Raw genomic sequence first — 17326 nt, 5'->3', positions numbered from 1 at the left:
GGACAGCCCCCCCGTTTTTATCCTTATCTGTATTATAAATGCAAAACCTGCTGGAGCTGAAAAAATAAACACCTTAATTCATGGTGTCTATCATAATAGCTCATTCTGGATGGTAGAGGTGCCTCATATCATGACTAGTGTGGGAGACCTGGGTTCGATTCCCACTGCGATACATCAACCAATGTGACCCCTAGTTGCTCCAGAGGTGTGCAACCTCTGACATATATGTGGTCATAACGTCTACATCTTATAACTTATTTCCTGTTATATATTGTTCTTATTCTTATTCAATCAGTCAGTTAATATGTTATGTTAATATTTCATAGTCATAGTTAATATTTAATGATACTCTACTGCACTGTTCAATCCCTGCACTGTTCAGTTTTTTCACTGTTTACTTTTGTACTCTCACCATTGCACACAGTCTACCATAGCACCTTACCATATCATGGTCATTGCATTTCTGTGCGTGATTTTTTATTTTATTTGTATTCTTATGTATGTGTGATATATGTGTGTATATGTGTTTGTTGTGTTAAGGTTGTCTAAGCTACTGGATCCTAAAATTTCCTTCGGGATGAACATCTATCTATCTATATATAGGAATTGTAAGTCGCTTTGGATAAAAGCGTCAGCTAAATGACATGTAATGTAATGTAATGTAATACCACAAATCTTTAAGTCAACAGACTTTCCTTAGGTCAGTAGGTCATGCTCTTGAGCTCACTTAAGATCACTGTTATTCTCCTCTACTTTAACATCTGTGACTGTCACAATGATGACACATTAAAAAGATATAATATGATAATGGACAAGGTAGAGGTGAAATTTGTTATTTTCTATATGGGGATAGGTCAGTGTAGATGTCTGCATGAGTCTGTTTAAATCCCACTTACACTGTGATCTTTTTCCCTCACCCAAAGACCCCAACAATTGACTTCAGTCATTTCTTACTTCCTTGCTGGCAGGGCCATAGCCAAGTAATGAGACAATGAGCTGTAAGGTTATGGTTAGGGAAACTTTGGCCAGACACCAAAATGCTCTAAATCAAATGAATTATTTAGTTGTTGCTATTATGTAGTTTGTTAGTTGACAAGGATGTGCTTTAAAGCCTTCTACATGCTGTAAAGAATGAAATTCTGTTTGGGGAAATACTGAAATAAGAGACCATTAAATACAAAATACCCACCAAACCACTCTTAGCCGTGGCTCCGCTTGCTGTTGTTCTCAGCAGTTACATTAACCTTTGTCGTGAACTTCAGACAAGCCCATTCAAAAAGAAAAAAAATGGGAAGAACATTTGTGTCAAACAGTTGAGCGTCATTGAGAGTTTAATGTAGCATGAAGGTATCTCACTGAGGTGCAAATTAATGATGCATTCATCTGAACTCACAGTTTTAACGAATAATCTATGGCAGGAAAAAAGGAACAGACCATCAAAGTCTCTAAACAGCACTGTGCTACTGGGCGGATGTAGTTAATGAATAACATTATTAACAATTTTTTGATTGATTTCAGATGCATGTACTTGACTAATGCATTCATGTTAATTGCAGTTCAGTTTTCCCGCATTTAATCTTCACTTTATAAGCACTTTATACTTGCACTCATGCATATGGAAAGACATTTTCAAGCTTTACAAATCCTTTTACATCTTAATGAGCAAGAGTCAGGTTGGTGACACTCATCTCAAACACCAATATTATCCAAAAGGCATAAATAAATACCATTGACACCTTGGAAAATCACATTAAGAATGGGCTTTTTCTCTGATCCCAGACAATTGCTTTTGGTGGTAATGAATTCACTATTGCATCTGTTACAGAGCACTGTCAGTAACCTTGTTGTAAAACCTGATTATAGTGTATATTTTGCTCCTGTTGGGCATACCAAATTGTTTACTTTTTGGTGAATTCAAAATGTATGTTGGTGAAGTCAAACTATGTCCTCAGTGATTTCTGTGGTTGTTTTGCACAGAATTCCCCTGCAGGCAGCGACAAACAGCAATTACAGTATGTCTCTGTACTCAGGGAAACATACCCTCCTGTGAGTTCATGATTGTACCCCTTGACTGACCATGACCGTCTGGCACTGCTAATGTACGAGAACTGGGCAAAATACAGCCACCATTACCACTGGTTACACAAAAACACATACTTGTTTCTGTCGTCGTAATGTGTGATACTTTGTTTTGTTTCCTAGTTGTAGTTTTCTGCGTGAAAAGGCTTTGGAGTGAGTGACCCAGTTCAGCGGCAGCAGAAGCGGCACAGGGCAAGTTTTGTGACTCGGTGTCTGTTATCTCCCCTCACCTCTAAACACATTGCAGCACAGCACAGTAGCTGGCTACATCCAATCTCACACTGGCCCTGAAATTCCTATTTTTAGTCAGCTAATAAGGTATCCAGTGAGACTTAAAGTCGATACATTATACCACATACAAGCACAGGGCGATTTTTTAAAACCTTTCTCTTTACAATGCGATAAATGTTACATGACTATCAAAACAAATGGTAAAGATACATTAGCAAGAAATTAAGAGTAGACTCTTCGACAAACACTTATTTACAATTTTACACTGTTACACTTTCTCAGAATGAAGTTTAATCAAGAGCACTTTTAAAACAATTTTAGGGGTGGCCTTTTAGTTTTTGTGGACTTCTATTTCTATCAATAACTGACAGCTGTAGAGACTGAGACCAAATAGGGCAAATGCAAATCAGGGCAGATCCCTTGTTGTTGTGAGACTCAACCCTCCCTCTCCACCTACCCAAAACTATTGCTGTAGGAAATGGCTCCTTCTTATCCAAGTGATTATTGTATGAGATGAGACTCTGGAGAAATGACCATGCTGAGCAGCTAGGTCAGCCATGTTTGGAGCCTGGATCCTAAAAGTTATAAAGCTGTAAAAAGCAAGCAAGAAAGTGTGTATATACAGAATATGTTTCATGTTGATGTCACATTACCAGCTGACATGCAGGTTGCATATTAAAACCCTTCACTGACATCATGTAAAATAAATCTCTCCATAGGCCAGTTCCATTTAGTTTGAGTTTGGTCACTTACAATTAAATAAAAAGTTAAGTGAAGTTAAGTTACCTGCAATATTTAATCAAGAAAGTTAAACAGTGTTCATAAACTTTTCACTGTCAATATGATATATTGTTATACATTAAACTTCCCAGCAGTATGTAAAGTAATTAAAATTAGCCCCACCTCGACCAGATAGAACATTTAAAGGGGAAGAGCGCTACTTTTATACATCAAAGTCCGTTTACAGGTCTTGGGGAGTTCTACTGCATATGTGGAAAAAGTTGAATAAAGCCTTTTGTGGCTCCAGAGGGAGCTGTGTGGAGCTTGATAAATGTCCTCAAGTAATTAAGTCACTTGAGTCAGTGACCGATATGTCTGTGGTCGAGTTGCATTGTGGGTAATGTTGGTGCAAAGCTATAGGAGTGCAATGCTAAATCAGTGGATGACTCTTTTAAGATGCTGCTTACATGTTATTAATGCATTGTAATGACAATTCAATAATATACAACTACATTTACTTATACTTCTCTCTAACATGTGGCTGTTAATACCTGATACTGTGAAATGTAATGTAATGGAGTATCTTTTACTTCAGTGCAGGATCTGAATACTTCCTCTACCACTGTGTATAATCTGAAGGCTGAGTACAATGACGGAATCAAATATAGGACACATGTTGAGTTGCAGAACCCCACTGCAGTGTGCCCCAGCCTGGTCTGATGGCATATGGTGCATTATGCTCTGCCAATCAGCTCCCAAAGGCCTATTGCTAAAAATGTATCGGTGGCGATATGGGCTTCTATTTACAACTGTAAGCTTTTTGGAGTTCTTTCCAAATCTGACAATTATATGAAGGAGCTGGAGCCACCATATAGGGGACTAAGCCACTTTTTGGACCCTCGCTGGGAATATTGTGTAGGTCACTCAAGTAGAGGGCTGCTCCAAGTAGCGTTACAGCACACAGCTACCAGGAAGAAGAGGGGAAGAAGTGTATACTTACGGTAAATGCACTACATAGGGCAGAATTACATTCCCTAAAGGAAAACATGTGAAAGGAAATGAGCTAAGTGGGGATGATGACTGACTGGTTGATAACAGGCCTGTTGTACTGCGGTCAGACTCATTTTGGCTTGTGTGGAAGTGGCCGAGTCCATTTGGAGACTGCATGGTCAGATGGGAGACTTACTGCAGGCAGTTGTGAGTTATATCAGCACTTTTAAGAGCTGGAACTACTCCACACTTTGAGGAGGAAAACGGGGAAGCGTAGAATTGATTTATTAAGCCCTGGCAATGATGCTGCAGTGATACCATTGTGTCAGTCACTGAGGGTTTGTTGCATAATGCAATCACTCTCTCTCTCTGAACATTCACACCATGCAGCTGCAGTATCACAGATGGCCTCATTTTAACAATTAAAGGGTTACCTGGTGGTATAGACTGCAAACATTGTAATAGTCTAGACATGCTACTCTTTGATATGAGGAGAAAAGGACTTAATTAGGTGAGTGAGTGAGTGAGTGAGTGAGTGAGTGTGTGTGTGTGTGTGTGTGTGTGTGTGTGTGTGTGTGTGTGTGTGTGTGTGTGTGTGTGTGTGTGTGTGTGTGTGTCTTTACTGATATAGTGTACGTGTGAGGTTTGAGCACAGAATTAGGGTGATAGCGAGAGGAGGCGACCAGCCTAATTCTGAGTGGGCAAACGAGTAATAATAATAATAGCACACATCAGCGCTGGTGTGGGTGAAGGCTCGTGGAGCGTGAAAAGGAGAGGTTATGGAGCAGGACGGGCACGGAGTGGAAGTTAGGAACAAGCATCACTGAAATTCATCACCGTGGCAGCAATATGTGCAATTCAAGGCTGTAGATAATGGCAAAACATTATATATCGTTATGTATGTAATGTAAATGTAAATGTTTGAAGTGCAGGGTTGTGGTCGCAGCTGCTGCTTCATTTCAAAGAGAGAGTGCAAGAACAGATGATTTATTGGTTAAACACTTCTCACCTCACTACCTATGCACTGTTATTCCAAATTAGTTGACTTTACTAGAAATTTGCGTGGAAACCCGTTGCCTTAAACCGTTTAAGTTTTTACACAAGGTGAAACTTAACAGGTCAAGTTGTATCATCACAGATTGGTAAATTGATGCAGTAGACAGATCAAGTTAACATAAGTTACCTCTGCTTAAATATAATAAATATGAAACATTAGGTCCTACTTATCAAAACCATAGAACTAAGTCATTCCTATAAATATGTTTTTTACTTTTTAACAGTATAGTTTCAGGAACAACATATTCAATACATTACACTAAATCAACCATATAAAACTAAAACCCACGTAACGTAATTGCACAACCAACATTTGAACAGAACATTATTAAAAAACATTTTAACTAGGACAGAAACCGTGTAGAACATATATTGTTTTCCCATGAGCCTTTGCACTGATTGCAGAACAGTTCCAATGACCCCACCCCTCCCATACAGAAACTTAACATTCTTAGTTATCTCTGCTTAATATGATCTGTGCACTGCATACTTAGGCTGAGTATTACAAACAACCAGGGGCGATTCTAGGATCTGACCTTTGGGGGGGCTCAGCCCCTAATGAAAAGTTAATAGCAGTTAAGCTACGGGGGTCCGGGGGCATAAATCATGACTTCTGGTGAGTTTTGGGGAAAGAAATAGACAGATTGAGACATGCAATTATGACAAACTATCAACAGATTCAAGGCATCTGCTGTGAAAAAAGATGGAAACTACAAAGCATGATTATTGCCGCACACATACCCAGGGGCGTCGGACTGGGGGGGAAAAGGGGACTGAGTACCCAGGGCCCTCATGTTCGGAGGGCCCAAAAAGATGCTAGAATTAATAGCTGTGGATGCAGGGAGGGGCCCATAGAGAATGCCTTTCTACAGGACCCAGAATTTTGAGCTACGCCCCTGCACATACCTTGAACTGGTAAAATAAGCCTTAACATATTTTTAGGCAGGATTATTCATGTTTTTTTCTGCTGTTAATTTTCAACTTTTTCATTGATAGAAACTGATATGGTTATACAGCTAAATGATGAATAATCTAATCTAATAATGCCTCTGAACCAGATGGGGAAAATCTAACATCTCTTTTTCTTAAGAGTCTAGTCCTCCATGAAATGCATAAATATAATGTGAATGGAATATTTTAAGTGTTTTTGCCCGTATAATATATGTCCACTTTCTCACCTGGTTCTTCCAGGTCCCTCTCTTTGTCCACGCTCTCTCCATCCTCCTCCCTCCCTCCATCATATCACTGACAATCACATACAAAACATTTTGTAATCAACTAGAAAATAATCTTCAAATAAAAGAGAAAACAAAACACAGTAGTCCTACTATATATGTCTTATAGGCTACCTAGCCATTTTCTCACCTTGTTCATCTTGTTTTCTCTGCCCTTCACCCTCTTACTCACTACACTCCTTACTCCTTTGTGCTGTCAACCAGAAGGCAAATGTAATCAACTAATCAACAGAGAATGTATGTGTAGGATACCAAAAGTTATACATTCATCTATTTATAACATGTGTGAATATAGGGTTGCTGTTCAGTGCAGTGGGATGATGTTAAAGGCTTATCTTATACTTTCTCACCTGAACCTGGTTTAAAAAAAGAAACGTATATCCATCTATGGGGAAACTGTGAGTCAGGGTTTGTTGTTCCAGTCTTTCAGTTCTGATATGAATGAGTCTGATGATCCGTCAAGTCGAATTCTTTATTTTTCATTGGCATTGACAGTTAAAAATAAGAAAGTGTCTGGCAGGGAGGTAACAGCAGCATAGGTGGCGCTAGGCTATTTTTAGCGGTGCTCAAGCCGTTATGGCAGGCTATTAATAGCACACTTTAAAAACTCGTTGTAGGCTAGCTACTCCTAAGTTACACATACCTACAGTTAGCAATTTTGTCTAACGTTGCACAACAAAATTGGACTCCGTGGTGAATAAGCTAGGCTAATTCAGATATGATTGCCATCATTGTGATCAGGGAATCACAGATTGATTCCACAAATACTACACCTGTAGCCTACTTAACGTGTTCATTCGATTAGATTTAATTTTCACTCCATAAGCCATACCTTTTCAGTGGTTGAAAGTAGCCATACTCTGACGACCAAATTCCCCAAAGTTATCTGCGCAGACTGAACAGTAGCCTGAGGTGCCCTCGTTCAGGGTATCGCAGACAGGCTGTTGACTTTAGGCTACAACTGAGCTGAGCCTGTCGTCATTTATCCTATTCCATCGCTAAAATCAGGTTTGCAAAAGTAATAAGGTTTGAGCACTAAACGATTTCACAGAATCACAATGATAAGGACTTTATTTTCCGGGGTGCTGAGATGATTTTTAGGGATGCTTCAGCACCCCTCAAAGGCTTGAGAAACGCAATAACTCTGTGTGTGTGTGTGTGTGTGTGTGTGTGTGTGTGTGTGTGTGTGTGTGTGTGTGTGTGTGTGTGTGTGTGTGTGTGTGTGTGTGTGTGTTCTTCAAGTACAACACCATCTGTCTAACTGTGTCAACTCCTGTGTAAAACTGACAGAATCATAATTGAACCGCACACTGTTGCTAAGATGTTTAAAAACATACCAACAACCAAAGCAACAGGCCCTGATAACCTGTGTGCTTTTCTTTTAAAAACTTTTGCAGAAGAACCCTTCACCAGCCTGGCATAAACTATTCCAGCTCTCCATAGACACATACACAGTACCAAGACTCTGGAAAAAATCTATTATCATTCCAGTACCCAAAAAGGCGTGTCCCCAGGAGAATAATGATTATCGGCCGGTGGCTATTACCTCTAATGTTTTTAAATCAATGGAGAGGCTTATGATAGAGAAACTCCATACAGAGGTGGATCAAATGTTAGATAAATACCAATTTGCTTACACAAAAAATCGTAGTACAAGTGATGCCATATCAACAATAATACACCTCACTCTGAAAGTCCTGTTGCATATGCCAGACTGCTTTTTGTTGATTTTAGTTCTGCCTTTAACTCAATCCAGCCAGATATCATGCTTAGTAAATTAGTTCAGTTAAATGTAAATCCTTTTTAATCAGGTGGTATCACTCCTTTTTGTCAAATAGGCCACAGCAGGTGAAGTTTAACTCCACCCTGTCTGATCCAGCAGTGTGCAGCACTGTCAATTCACCTCTTTTGTTTACATTGTGCACCAATGACTGCATCAGCTCTGAGCCAAACCAACATATAGTAAAATGTTCACCTCATGGTCAACTCGGTACACGTTATTTACACCTAGGTTCATTTTGTGCCGGAATTGTTCTCCAGATGTGCAGCCAAGCGGCCAAGGCTTCACAGCTGTGTGACCCAGCATCTCTGACACTGTGTGGTCCATCAGAGTCGGAAGCCTGCGCCAAAGATTCCACTGAATCGATGAGGTCCTCCTCACCGTGCCGGTCGACCCCACCACCCCTCGCCATCCCAGTTTCCCCCATCGCCCATGCTGTTCCGACAGCGGTGGCATCCACCTCATCTCTCTCCGCGTGTACCCCAAGAAGGAGGAAGAGACGGATGGCACATGACGACTCTGTGCTGGCAGCACATCTGGCACAGCTCAAGGAGCACAGGGAGAAGATGTGGACTGAATTCAAGGAGAGCCAGGAGAGGTGTGTACGGCTTGCGACGTCTCCTACGGGGGGCTTTTTCAAAGTTCTCGCAGACATGATGGAGAATGTTGATCCACAGGTGCATGGGCAGCTGAAGCAGAAACTGTTCCAGACGATGTTTGAGCACACCCAGCAGCACCCGAATGCACATTTTAATGCACCTTATTGCTAATGCTATACCTTTTATAGTCCTACTATCATTTAGCACATTTTATAAGCATTCTTTCTTTACATTTTCTACTTTATTGTGTATATTTTAAAGTCATTATTATATTGTTCTGTTATAGGCATTATCTTATGTTTGTTTATCTTTTCGTTAATAAACCGTGGTTTTACGTAAGAGTGAAATGACCTGGCTGAAAAACTAGCGTGACATAATGCTCAAAAGGGCATTAAGTTATAAAAACAGATAATTATTAAGTTATTAAGCATACACTCTTACAGATATACCATACACTCTGCAATGTTGATGACTGACCTGGATACAGGTGGTAATGTGTGCAATTGGTGTAGAATAATAAGACAGCCAAGTGCACATGAGGACACTATTCATATGATAACTTCTGCCATACACTCTGGAATGTTGATGGCTGACCTGGGTACAGGTGATAATACTGTATAATGAGAGACATCCTGGTGCACTGGAGGATACTATTCATATGATAGACCACAGATCACCTCAGTATTATATTACGCAGGCTACGGCAAAAGCTCTGCGTGGAGCTTCCGCAGAACCATAGTTCTCTCATCTTAATATGATCTGTGCACTGCATAAGCTGATTATTACAAACAACTAATGTGATTTAGAAATTAATTTGGTTTTTAACAAAACATGAAAGGTCAAGTAGTGATCATTAAAAAGTTTAGAACTAAATCTAGATTTACAGTGCACCCTTTAGCAGTTTCGTGGACTGTTGCATTGCAAACATTGCTAACTGTTGCTCGTCAAGGCTACCCACTTAGTGAGCTGCTGGCTGTGGTGTTAAGGCCTTGCTACTACACACGTTCTGGAATAGGAGGAAAAAAAACGCTCTGGGTTGTTTGCATTTCTTTAAACCAATCACAATCGTCTTGGGCAGTGCTAAGCTCAGACGCAGCAACGGTGGCTCTGCAAAATGTTTTCAGTAAGGAACTTGTTTTGGTGGAAAACACCACAAACAATATTTAATGAAATGTAATTGTTAATTGTTCACACAATACAGTAATGTGACCTTTTTAAATTAGCTGGATACCTGGTTAAATGTAATTTGCTCTCACCAGTGTATCGCCGTGTGTACATCGTCTATAGCAATCCCCACCAATTGATCCCAAAACGTCACAGTTAGATAGCAAATGACATAAACATATTCTTATATCGTATATATCATATCATATTCCTCCTGATCGGCTGCCTCTCAGTGAATACTGGAGGATGCTGACTTGAGAGCGGCTCTGGGTTCCTGCAAAGGCCAATGAGATTTGTTACTGAATAATACAGCACAAACGTATTGTGCAATGATGCATGCACTTTATTCACGCTTGAGTGTTTCTATTGTTGAGTTATTTTCATTAATTTTCATCGCTTACTGGGTTCTTTCATGTTGTTGTGTCAAGTGTTATTGATGTTACTGTTCCTCCCTCATCGCTGAGAACTGTCTCTTTTTGTTTCTCACTCAGACACTTCTGTGGATAGATGCACATGGACCCAAATAGTCTGCACTTGTACAGCAGGGGAAACTGAAATGAAATGTAAAAAGTTCAGAAATGATTATTGTCATTTTTTTTTTTACAGTTCCACATTAAACCATAACAATGATTAAATCCTTGCTGTCTATGAGTCTTCATTACCATTTATTGTGATGTTAAGTTCACAGTGATTGTTACTCAAGAGGATAGTTCAGCTATTACTGAATTAGTTGCCTATACTATTAGGTTATATTTCTTTTAGAGTATTTCATTTATGAGGGAAAAAAATGTTTGGGAGCCACAATGCTTCTATTTGAGTAACATTTGATTACTTTTTAGTGTTTTAGTCCCATTCTCTCCACTAAGGGGTGCTGCTGGGTTAGAAGCACTGTATTCAACAGAACCAAGACTACAGATCAGTGTGGCCACTTTTTACTCCACACAGATTGTAGAGTGGTGATTCATTCATGCAAAACAGAAAACTCTACAACATACAACTCCCCTCAATAATGTAAAACACACAACTCAGTTGGATGCTGTAGAGTCAATATTTTGTGTGTGAGCTATTATTATGGTTTTGTGGAAATTAGTGAGGAGGGTTATGTTTTCAGTATTTGTAGAAGCAGTCGCAACAGACCTTTGGTAAAGTTAAATGTAGAGGGTATGTGAAAATAATTGCCATTAAAATTTTAGGCATGAAGGATATTGGGGGGGATGATATTGTATTTTTCATGTTGAAGGGAGGGTCCAAACCAAATATTAATGTGTCTAGCTTAAAAAATCAAAATCCAAGGTTGAGACCCCCTCCCCACCCCAATCAGTTTCATTCAATCCGTAATAACCAATTTGGGGAGTTGTGGTATTTATTTGTGTACATTTGCAATCATTAATACATTATCAATATTTAAATTATTAACAATTTATAAACGTATTAGTTACATCTTATGGACCCTTTCTTTTTTCCCAGGCAGGAACTATCTAACATATTGTGAGTCCAGTATCTCTCCGTGTTTAGTTTAACACATCCTACTCCTGAGGAACTGCCCACGCCTTGTTCATGTGCTGTATATACATTCTGTAACTGGCGCGTTTTTACGCACAACGCCACGATGAGCGTCTGGACCTCGCTCTGTCTCTTTCTAATCTGTTCGGGCACAGTGTCGACTTTCGAGGTGACACTGCTTCACACTAACGACAACCATGCACGGATCGAGGAGACCAGCGAGGACTCGGGGAAGTGTTCAGAAACGGGTCCTTGCTTCGGGGGAGTCGCCAGGAGGTTCACTAAAGTGTCGGAGATCAGGAAAACGGAGAAGAACGTGTTGTTGTTGGATGCTGGAGACCAGTTTCAGGGAACTATCTGGTTCAACTACTATAAAGGCGCCGAAGCAGCGCACTTCATGAACAAACTCGGTTATGATGCTATGGTAGGCTAAATGTTCTTTTAATTGTGATCTTTATAACCCCCACAGATGTATGCCTATATGTTTTTTTGTTGGAGTTTATTAGTTAATAAAATAAGTGTTCTTTTGTATTTAAGGCTTTTGGAAATCATGAGTTTGACAACGGAGTGGAGGGTCTCATTCAGCCCTTCCTCCAAAATGTAAATTGCTCTGTGGTGAGTGCCAACATTAGGCCTATACCTGACCAGCCTCTGGCCGCAAAGCTCAGCCGCTACTACCAGCCCTACACAGTCCTAAATGTGGGCTCAGAGAAAGTGGCTGTGGTCGGCTACACCACTGCTGAGACCCCCTTCTTATCCATGCCAGGTACCAGCATATTCTGTTTGATTGATGAAGCATTTAATGTATTTATTGCCTCATTGTTGCATGCAGCAGTTCATTAAGTTAAATATTTGTTAGTCCAGGAGATTTAATACTTAATAAAACGTGGATTTAAGACAATAGCTGGAGCTTTTTCAAGTGTGGTTACATAATAATTTATAAATAAATTAGTTTTTTTTTTCTGTTCTGTTCTAATGCACTTGAGAGGTTTCATTTACTGTTCAGCCCTTGTTTCCATTTTTTCCCCTGTGTGTTAGGCCAACACTTAAAGTTTGAGGATGAAGTGAAAGCACTTCAGGTTCAGGTCGATAAGCTGAAAACCTTGGGCTATAATAAGATCATCGCCCTGGGCCACTCTGGCTTTGACGTGGATCGAGACATCGCCAAGCGTGTGAGAGGAATTGATGTCGTTATTGGAGGACACACCAACACCTTCCTCTATACTGGTATTTATTATATTATTTTATTCCGTTAAGTCCTACTCTAGTGGCTGAAGTTGTATCTTTTAACAGTTTTTTGTATTTCATTTGGCTGCAGAAGTTCTTTTTTTTAGCATTCACACTATGCTCAGATACTTAAACTGTGCTTCATGGATACAACAAATAGGTTCCAAACTACAAGAGCAAAAGCATGGTTTATGTTCACTGTCTTCTTGGCAGGAAACCACCCTTCCACTGAAGTGCCCGCAGGTCCGTACCCTTTCATGGTGAAGTCTAATGATGGGAGAAATGTGCCAGTGGTCCAGGCATTTGCCTTTGGGAAGTACCTTGGCTACTTGAAACTTACATTTGACGAGGCTGGGAATGTGGTCAAAGCTGTTGGAAACCCCATCCTAATGGACAGTAGCATACCTCAAGGTAGACTGCAATGAATGTCAGTAATTACAACATGGCCTATGTTTGACTTTTCAGTTGTTGTTTCACAGAAAAAACAAAACAAGATTTAACATGTAAAATGACTTGATGTGACATTTAGTGACTTGAATCGCCATGTCTGTCTGTATGCAAGTAAATCAATTAATAATAATAATCTTAAAATAATTTTGGTAAGTGATGTTCACACAGCTGTTAAAACGCTTGGACTACTACTTATAGATTATGTAAAAAAAATTAAAAAAAAATCAACTACATCTAGTTTACTGTGTCATGTTTTCATGATTCCTTTCCTTACACAAGTTGTGCTCGTACTGTTACTCTCTCAGACCAAGATGTCCTTGCTGACATTGAGAAGTGGAAGAAAGACTTGGCCCAGTATTCCTCGCAGTATGTCGGACAGACCTTAGTCTATCTCAATGGGACGTTTGAAGAGTGTCGATTTCGGGAGTGTAACCTTGGAAACCTGATCTGTGATGCTATGGTAATATTTATTATTATTCAGACAGCCTTAGTTGCTCCCTCACTCTGTTGTTTAGTTCATTAAAGCTTTAGCGCGTAACTTTTTGATATTAATAAACGTCCGTTACATTCAAGCCATCGCCAAATGAGTTGCTACAAAGCTAATTAAGACTATCAGCTCCACACAACTCTCTCTGTATTTCTCAGTATGACTATGTTCAGAAGATTGTTGTTCGGTGACTTTCCTGCGCAGAAGCTCGAGTGAAGATAATTACCTCTTCTGAAGAGTCCATCATGTTTTTTTAATCCTCCGTGTCCTCCTTGGCTACTAGCCACTGTGTGGAGGAGGGGTGGGGGCGCGTGCTCGAGTTTTGTTGTCATTACTTAGAATTCCTCATGGGGGCGACAGAAACTACGCACTATAGCTTTAATAACGGAGACAAAAGAGAAACATTTTCTTTTTGTCACACATAAAGAGAATATCCTTAGTGAACGCCAACTTCCAAATGATTGTAAACTTACATCCTGCCTGTGCATGGTACGTATTGGGTGGGAATTCTTGGAATTTAAAGGGCTGTGGTGCTTTGGAGGGGGCTGACGTAAATACCAATCAGTCAGTCTTTATGGACCGTGACAAAAGGTTGATCTCCACAACCACAGGAGAGCAACTCTTTCAAAGAAGTTGAGTTTGACTGCTGTATAACATGTTTTCCCCTTTTGCGGTGCTAGATTTATCACAATATAAAGCATTCAAGTGAGCTGCAGTGGAATCATGTGGGCATATGTGTGCTGAATAGTGGGTCTGTGCGGACAGCTATTAACGAGCACTACAAAAATGGTACGTTTTTCTACAGAAATACTGAGCGCTTTATTACAAAGGCCACTTTGCATTGGCAGCAGTTGTAGTTTCTTTTTTATAATGTAGCGGTATTTGCCCTTACTTTTAGGTTCCATAACTATGGAGGAGATACTCACCGTCTTACCATTTGGAGGAACCATTGACTTGATCCAGATAAAGGGATCAACAGTGAAAAAAGCATTTGAACACTCCATTCACAGATATGGAAGCATGTCTGGAGAATTTCTTCAAGTCTCAGGTCTGTTTTCTGGTCCCTGTGCTCCTCCACCAACACCTGTTTCAGTCTCCTAGAATAATATTAACTGATACTTTCTCTGGTCAGATGTTGTATTAAAGGAATAATACTGGTAATTACTGGTAGGCACATTTTGTTTCCAGTCTTCCAAGGTTTGTACTTGTTACTGATGTCCTTAAGCACACATAACGTTCCTCCTTTTTTCTCGGACATTTCTAGGCATTCACATTCAGTATGACCTCTCCAAACCAGTGAACCAGCGTGTAGTGTCTCTGTCCATGCTCTGCACTGAGTGCCGTGTGCCCAAGTATGAACCGTTAGACCCGGAGAAGACGTACACTATGGTCATGCCTTCATACATGGTGGGTGGAGGTGATGGCTTTACCATGATCAAGGAGGAGTTACTGAAGCATAATACAGGTGAGCAGCAGAGGCAGTACAGTTATTGTCTGTGAGATAAGATGAGCATTTACTTTAAGTTACATGTTTTTATTATGCTAAATGTGTTTAATATAATATATAAAGACAGCCAGAAAGCAGAGTTAGTTTCATTTACTTTTAAGTTTCCCTGCTTAATACTCAAAAGAAGAAAGCTAAGCAAAGAGACGCCAATTACCATGACTGCTTAAAAGCTCGCTCGCTCTCTAATGTCTCAAAGTGTTTCAAGGTGGTGCTCACTAGCAACTTTTAAACGTTTCTGAATGGTCTCTCTGGAAGAATATTTGAAGCATAAATTCATTCTTACACTTTTAGTTACCTGTGAAACATCTTGAGAACATATGGAAAAACAGACTTGAGCAGCTGTCGGCCCTAACCTCTGATCTTTAACTGTTTTACTGCAAAAAGTTGGTTCTCTGGCTCAGATTCCTCAAACTTCTCACCCAATGTTACATTTAAATGTCAAAACAGTGTAAAAGTATGTTTCAAAAACAGATCAGCAAGAGCACACAGAAGTAAGAGGGGAAGTGTTATAAAAAGTTATGAAAGACAGGATGTTGCCTCGGGAGGAGCGCCAAGCTTGAAACATGTTGCACCCAAGCAATTTCCATTCCAAGCATGGCTCAATAGATTGCGATGATGACTTTTTGATCGTTTGATCTACCACTTTGCTCCAAACAGAAAAGTCTTAACAACTATTGGACGTATTGCCAATTTTTTTAATTTGTCCAACATTTTGGTTTATGACTTAATGCAAAACTAATGACGTTCCCATCAGCCTTAGCTGTACTTTGTGTTTAGTGCTATTTAACAAATATTAGCATGCTAACACGCTAGTCAAAGATGTGAGCATGATAAACACATGCTTAACATGAGCATTGTCACTGTAACATGTTAGCATGCTAATGTTAGCATTAGCTAAAAGTTCCACTGTGCCTAAATACAACCTCACAGAGCCGTTAGCATAGCTGTAGACTCTTAATGTTGTTTTTGTGTATTTTCTTTCTGTGCAATAATTTATAATAATAATAATAATTACATCATTCGTCGTTATATTTAAATGTCTCACTGTATTTCACTTGAAATTAATCCAAGAACATTATGACAGCAGCTGTCAAAAGCAAGATACTGCAGTGGCCCTTTATCCATTAGTGATCCTCACGTCTTAGGAAAGAGTCCCTTTATGCTCATTTTAAGATGGTCCCCTCTAGGTGAACTTATGTACTCACTCTGGTGGGAATGTTTTATCTAAAGTGGATGCATATTTTTAAAATTGCTCTGCAGCTGTCTCTCACAGATCTTACAGCACTGTTAAAATGGAGAAGAATGTGGTTTTAAGCATGGGAAGCAAGGAGATATAATTTTATTTGTAAAATATCATCAAATACCAACCTAATCAAAGCTGTCATTTTCCCACCTCTTGCAGGTGACATGGACATTTCTGTTTTGTCCAAATACATCTCGGACATGAAGCGTGTGTACCCAGCGGTGGAAGGCCGGATCACATTCAGGAACTCGGCTGTCTTTACAGCTCACAGCCTTGGATTGTTGCTGCTGGGTTTATGTCTGTCCCTGATCCTCTGATTGACAGTCTCGGGAACTGTGATAAAGGGCACGTTTGGCTGCCTGTAAACTCCTCTGGGACTTGGTTAACTGCCTTTCTATCTCGCTGCCTTCACTGCCAAGGATAACTAGAAGACAACAGGATTGCAGGTTTAGCCTCAGGGTAGATTTAGTCAATGACTTAAATATGAAAACGGTAAATATGCATTGGATATTACTAATACTGTTGACTTAAAAGTGCATGTAAGTCATTTGTACTATGAATGTATTTTTTCTTGTGAATCTAAAGGAACTTAAGTGTTATGAATGTCTATATGGTAGGAAAGAGTTCAAAGACTGCAAGGCAGCGTCCAACTTCTTAGTGAGACAATGAACAAAGGAAAAGCTGTCGACTGCTATATCTCTGTTTCATTACTGAATAGAAATGGATGGAAACAAGCCGAAGCTTTAAAGTATTCATGCACCTGAATGTGCCTATACGTATTGTTATTTTTATAAAGAATTACTGCTATTTGAGTAAGTCCATCATCAAGTTACAAAAACAAAGGTATTTCTACAGCAGATACATTGTAGATATGATCTGTAAATAAGCCAGTTTTTTGTTTTGTTATCACTATTACCTTTTTAAACCTTTCCCTATATGCAGTTTACACACGGCGAATAAATGTAATATTGAAAATGGAAATGAAAGGGATTTTCTCAGGTATTCTTTTTTTTATGTATCAAAAAAATGAATGGCATTGTGACAACAATTCATCA

At 39.6% G+C, this 17326-nt stretch overlaps 1 protein-coding gene across 1 annotated transcript; it reads left to right on the top strand.

Annotated features, from left to right (window-relative positions):
* The first annotated feature begins 11385 nt into the window (after positions 1-11385).
* Positions 11386-17321, top strand: LOC144535021 (snake venom 5'-nucleotidase-like). The gene is made up of 9 exons (XM_078277257.1): positions 11386-11781; positions 11895-12123; positions 12396-12584; positions 12798-12995; positions 13340-13494; positions 14202-14310; positions 14420-14569; positions 14786-14986; positions 16431-17321. Exons 1-9 carry the CDS (start codon positions 11464-11466, stop codon positions 16586-16588), a joined length of 1707 nt encoding a protein of 568 aa, XP_078133383.1. The 5' UTR covers positions 11386-11463; the 3' UTR covers positions 16589-17321.
* Positions 17322-17326: the final 5 nt, after the last annotated feature.

The sequence above is a fragment of the Sander vitreus genome, chromosome 20 (genome assembly GCF_031162955.1).
Source record: "Sander vitreus isolate 19-12246 chromosome 20, sanVit1, whole genome shotgun sequence".
NCBI classification, from domain to species: Eukaryota; Metazoa; Chordata; class Actinopteri; order Perciformes; family Percidae; genus Sander; species Sander vitreus.
Note: the sequence above shows the minus strand (reverse complement) of the source record. Positions and strands in the feature narration are given on the sequence as shown.

Excerpts from the sequence above, each read along its gene's own strand:
- LOC144535021 (XM_078277257.1), top strand. The coding sequence starts at position 11,464 with ATGAGCGTCTGGACCTCGCTCTGTCTCTTTCTAATCTGTTCGGGCACA. Across the intron at positions 11,782-11,894 it reads AACTCGGTTATGATGCTATG|GCTTTTGGAAATCATGAGTT; the intron begins GTAGGCTAAATG and ends TTTGTATTTAAG. Across the intron at positions 12,585-12,797 it reads CAACACCTTCCTCTATACTG|GAAACCACCCTTCCACTGAA; the intron begins GTATTTATTATA and ends TCTTCTTGGCAG.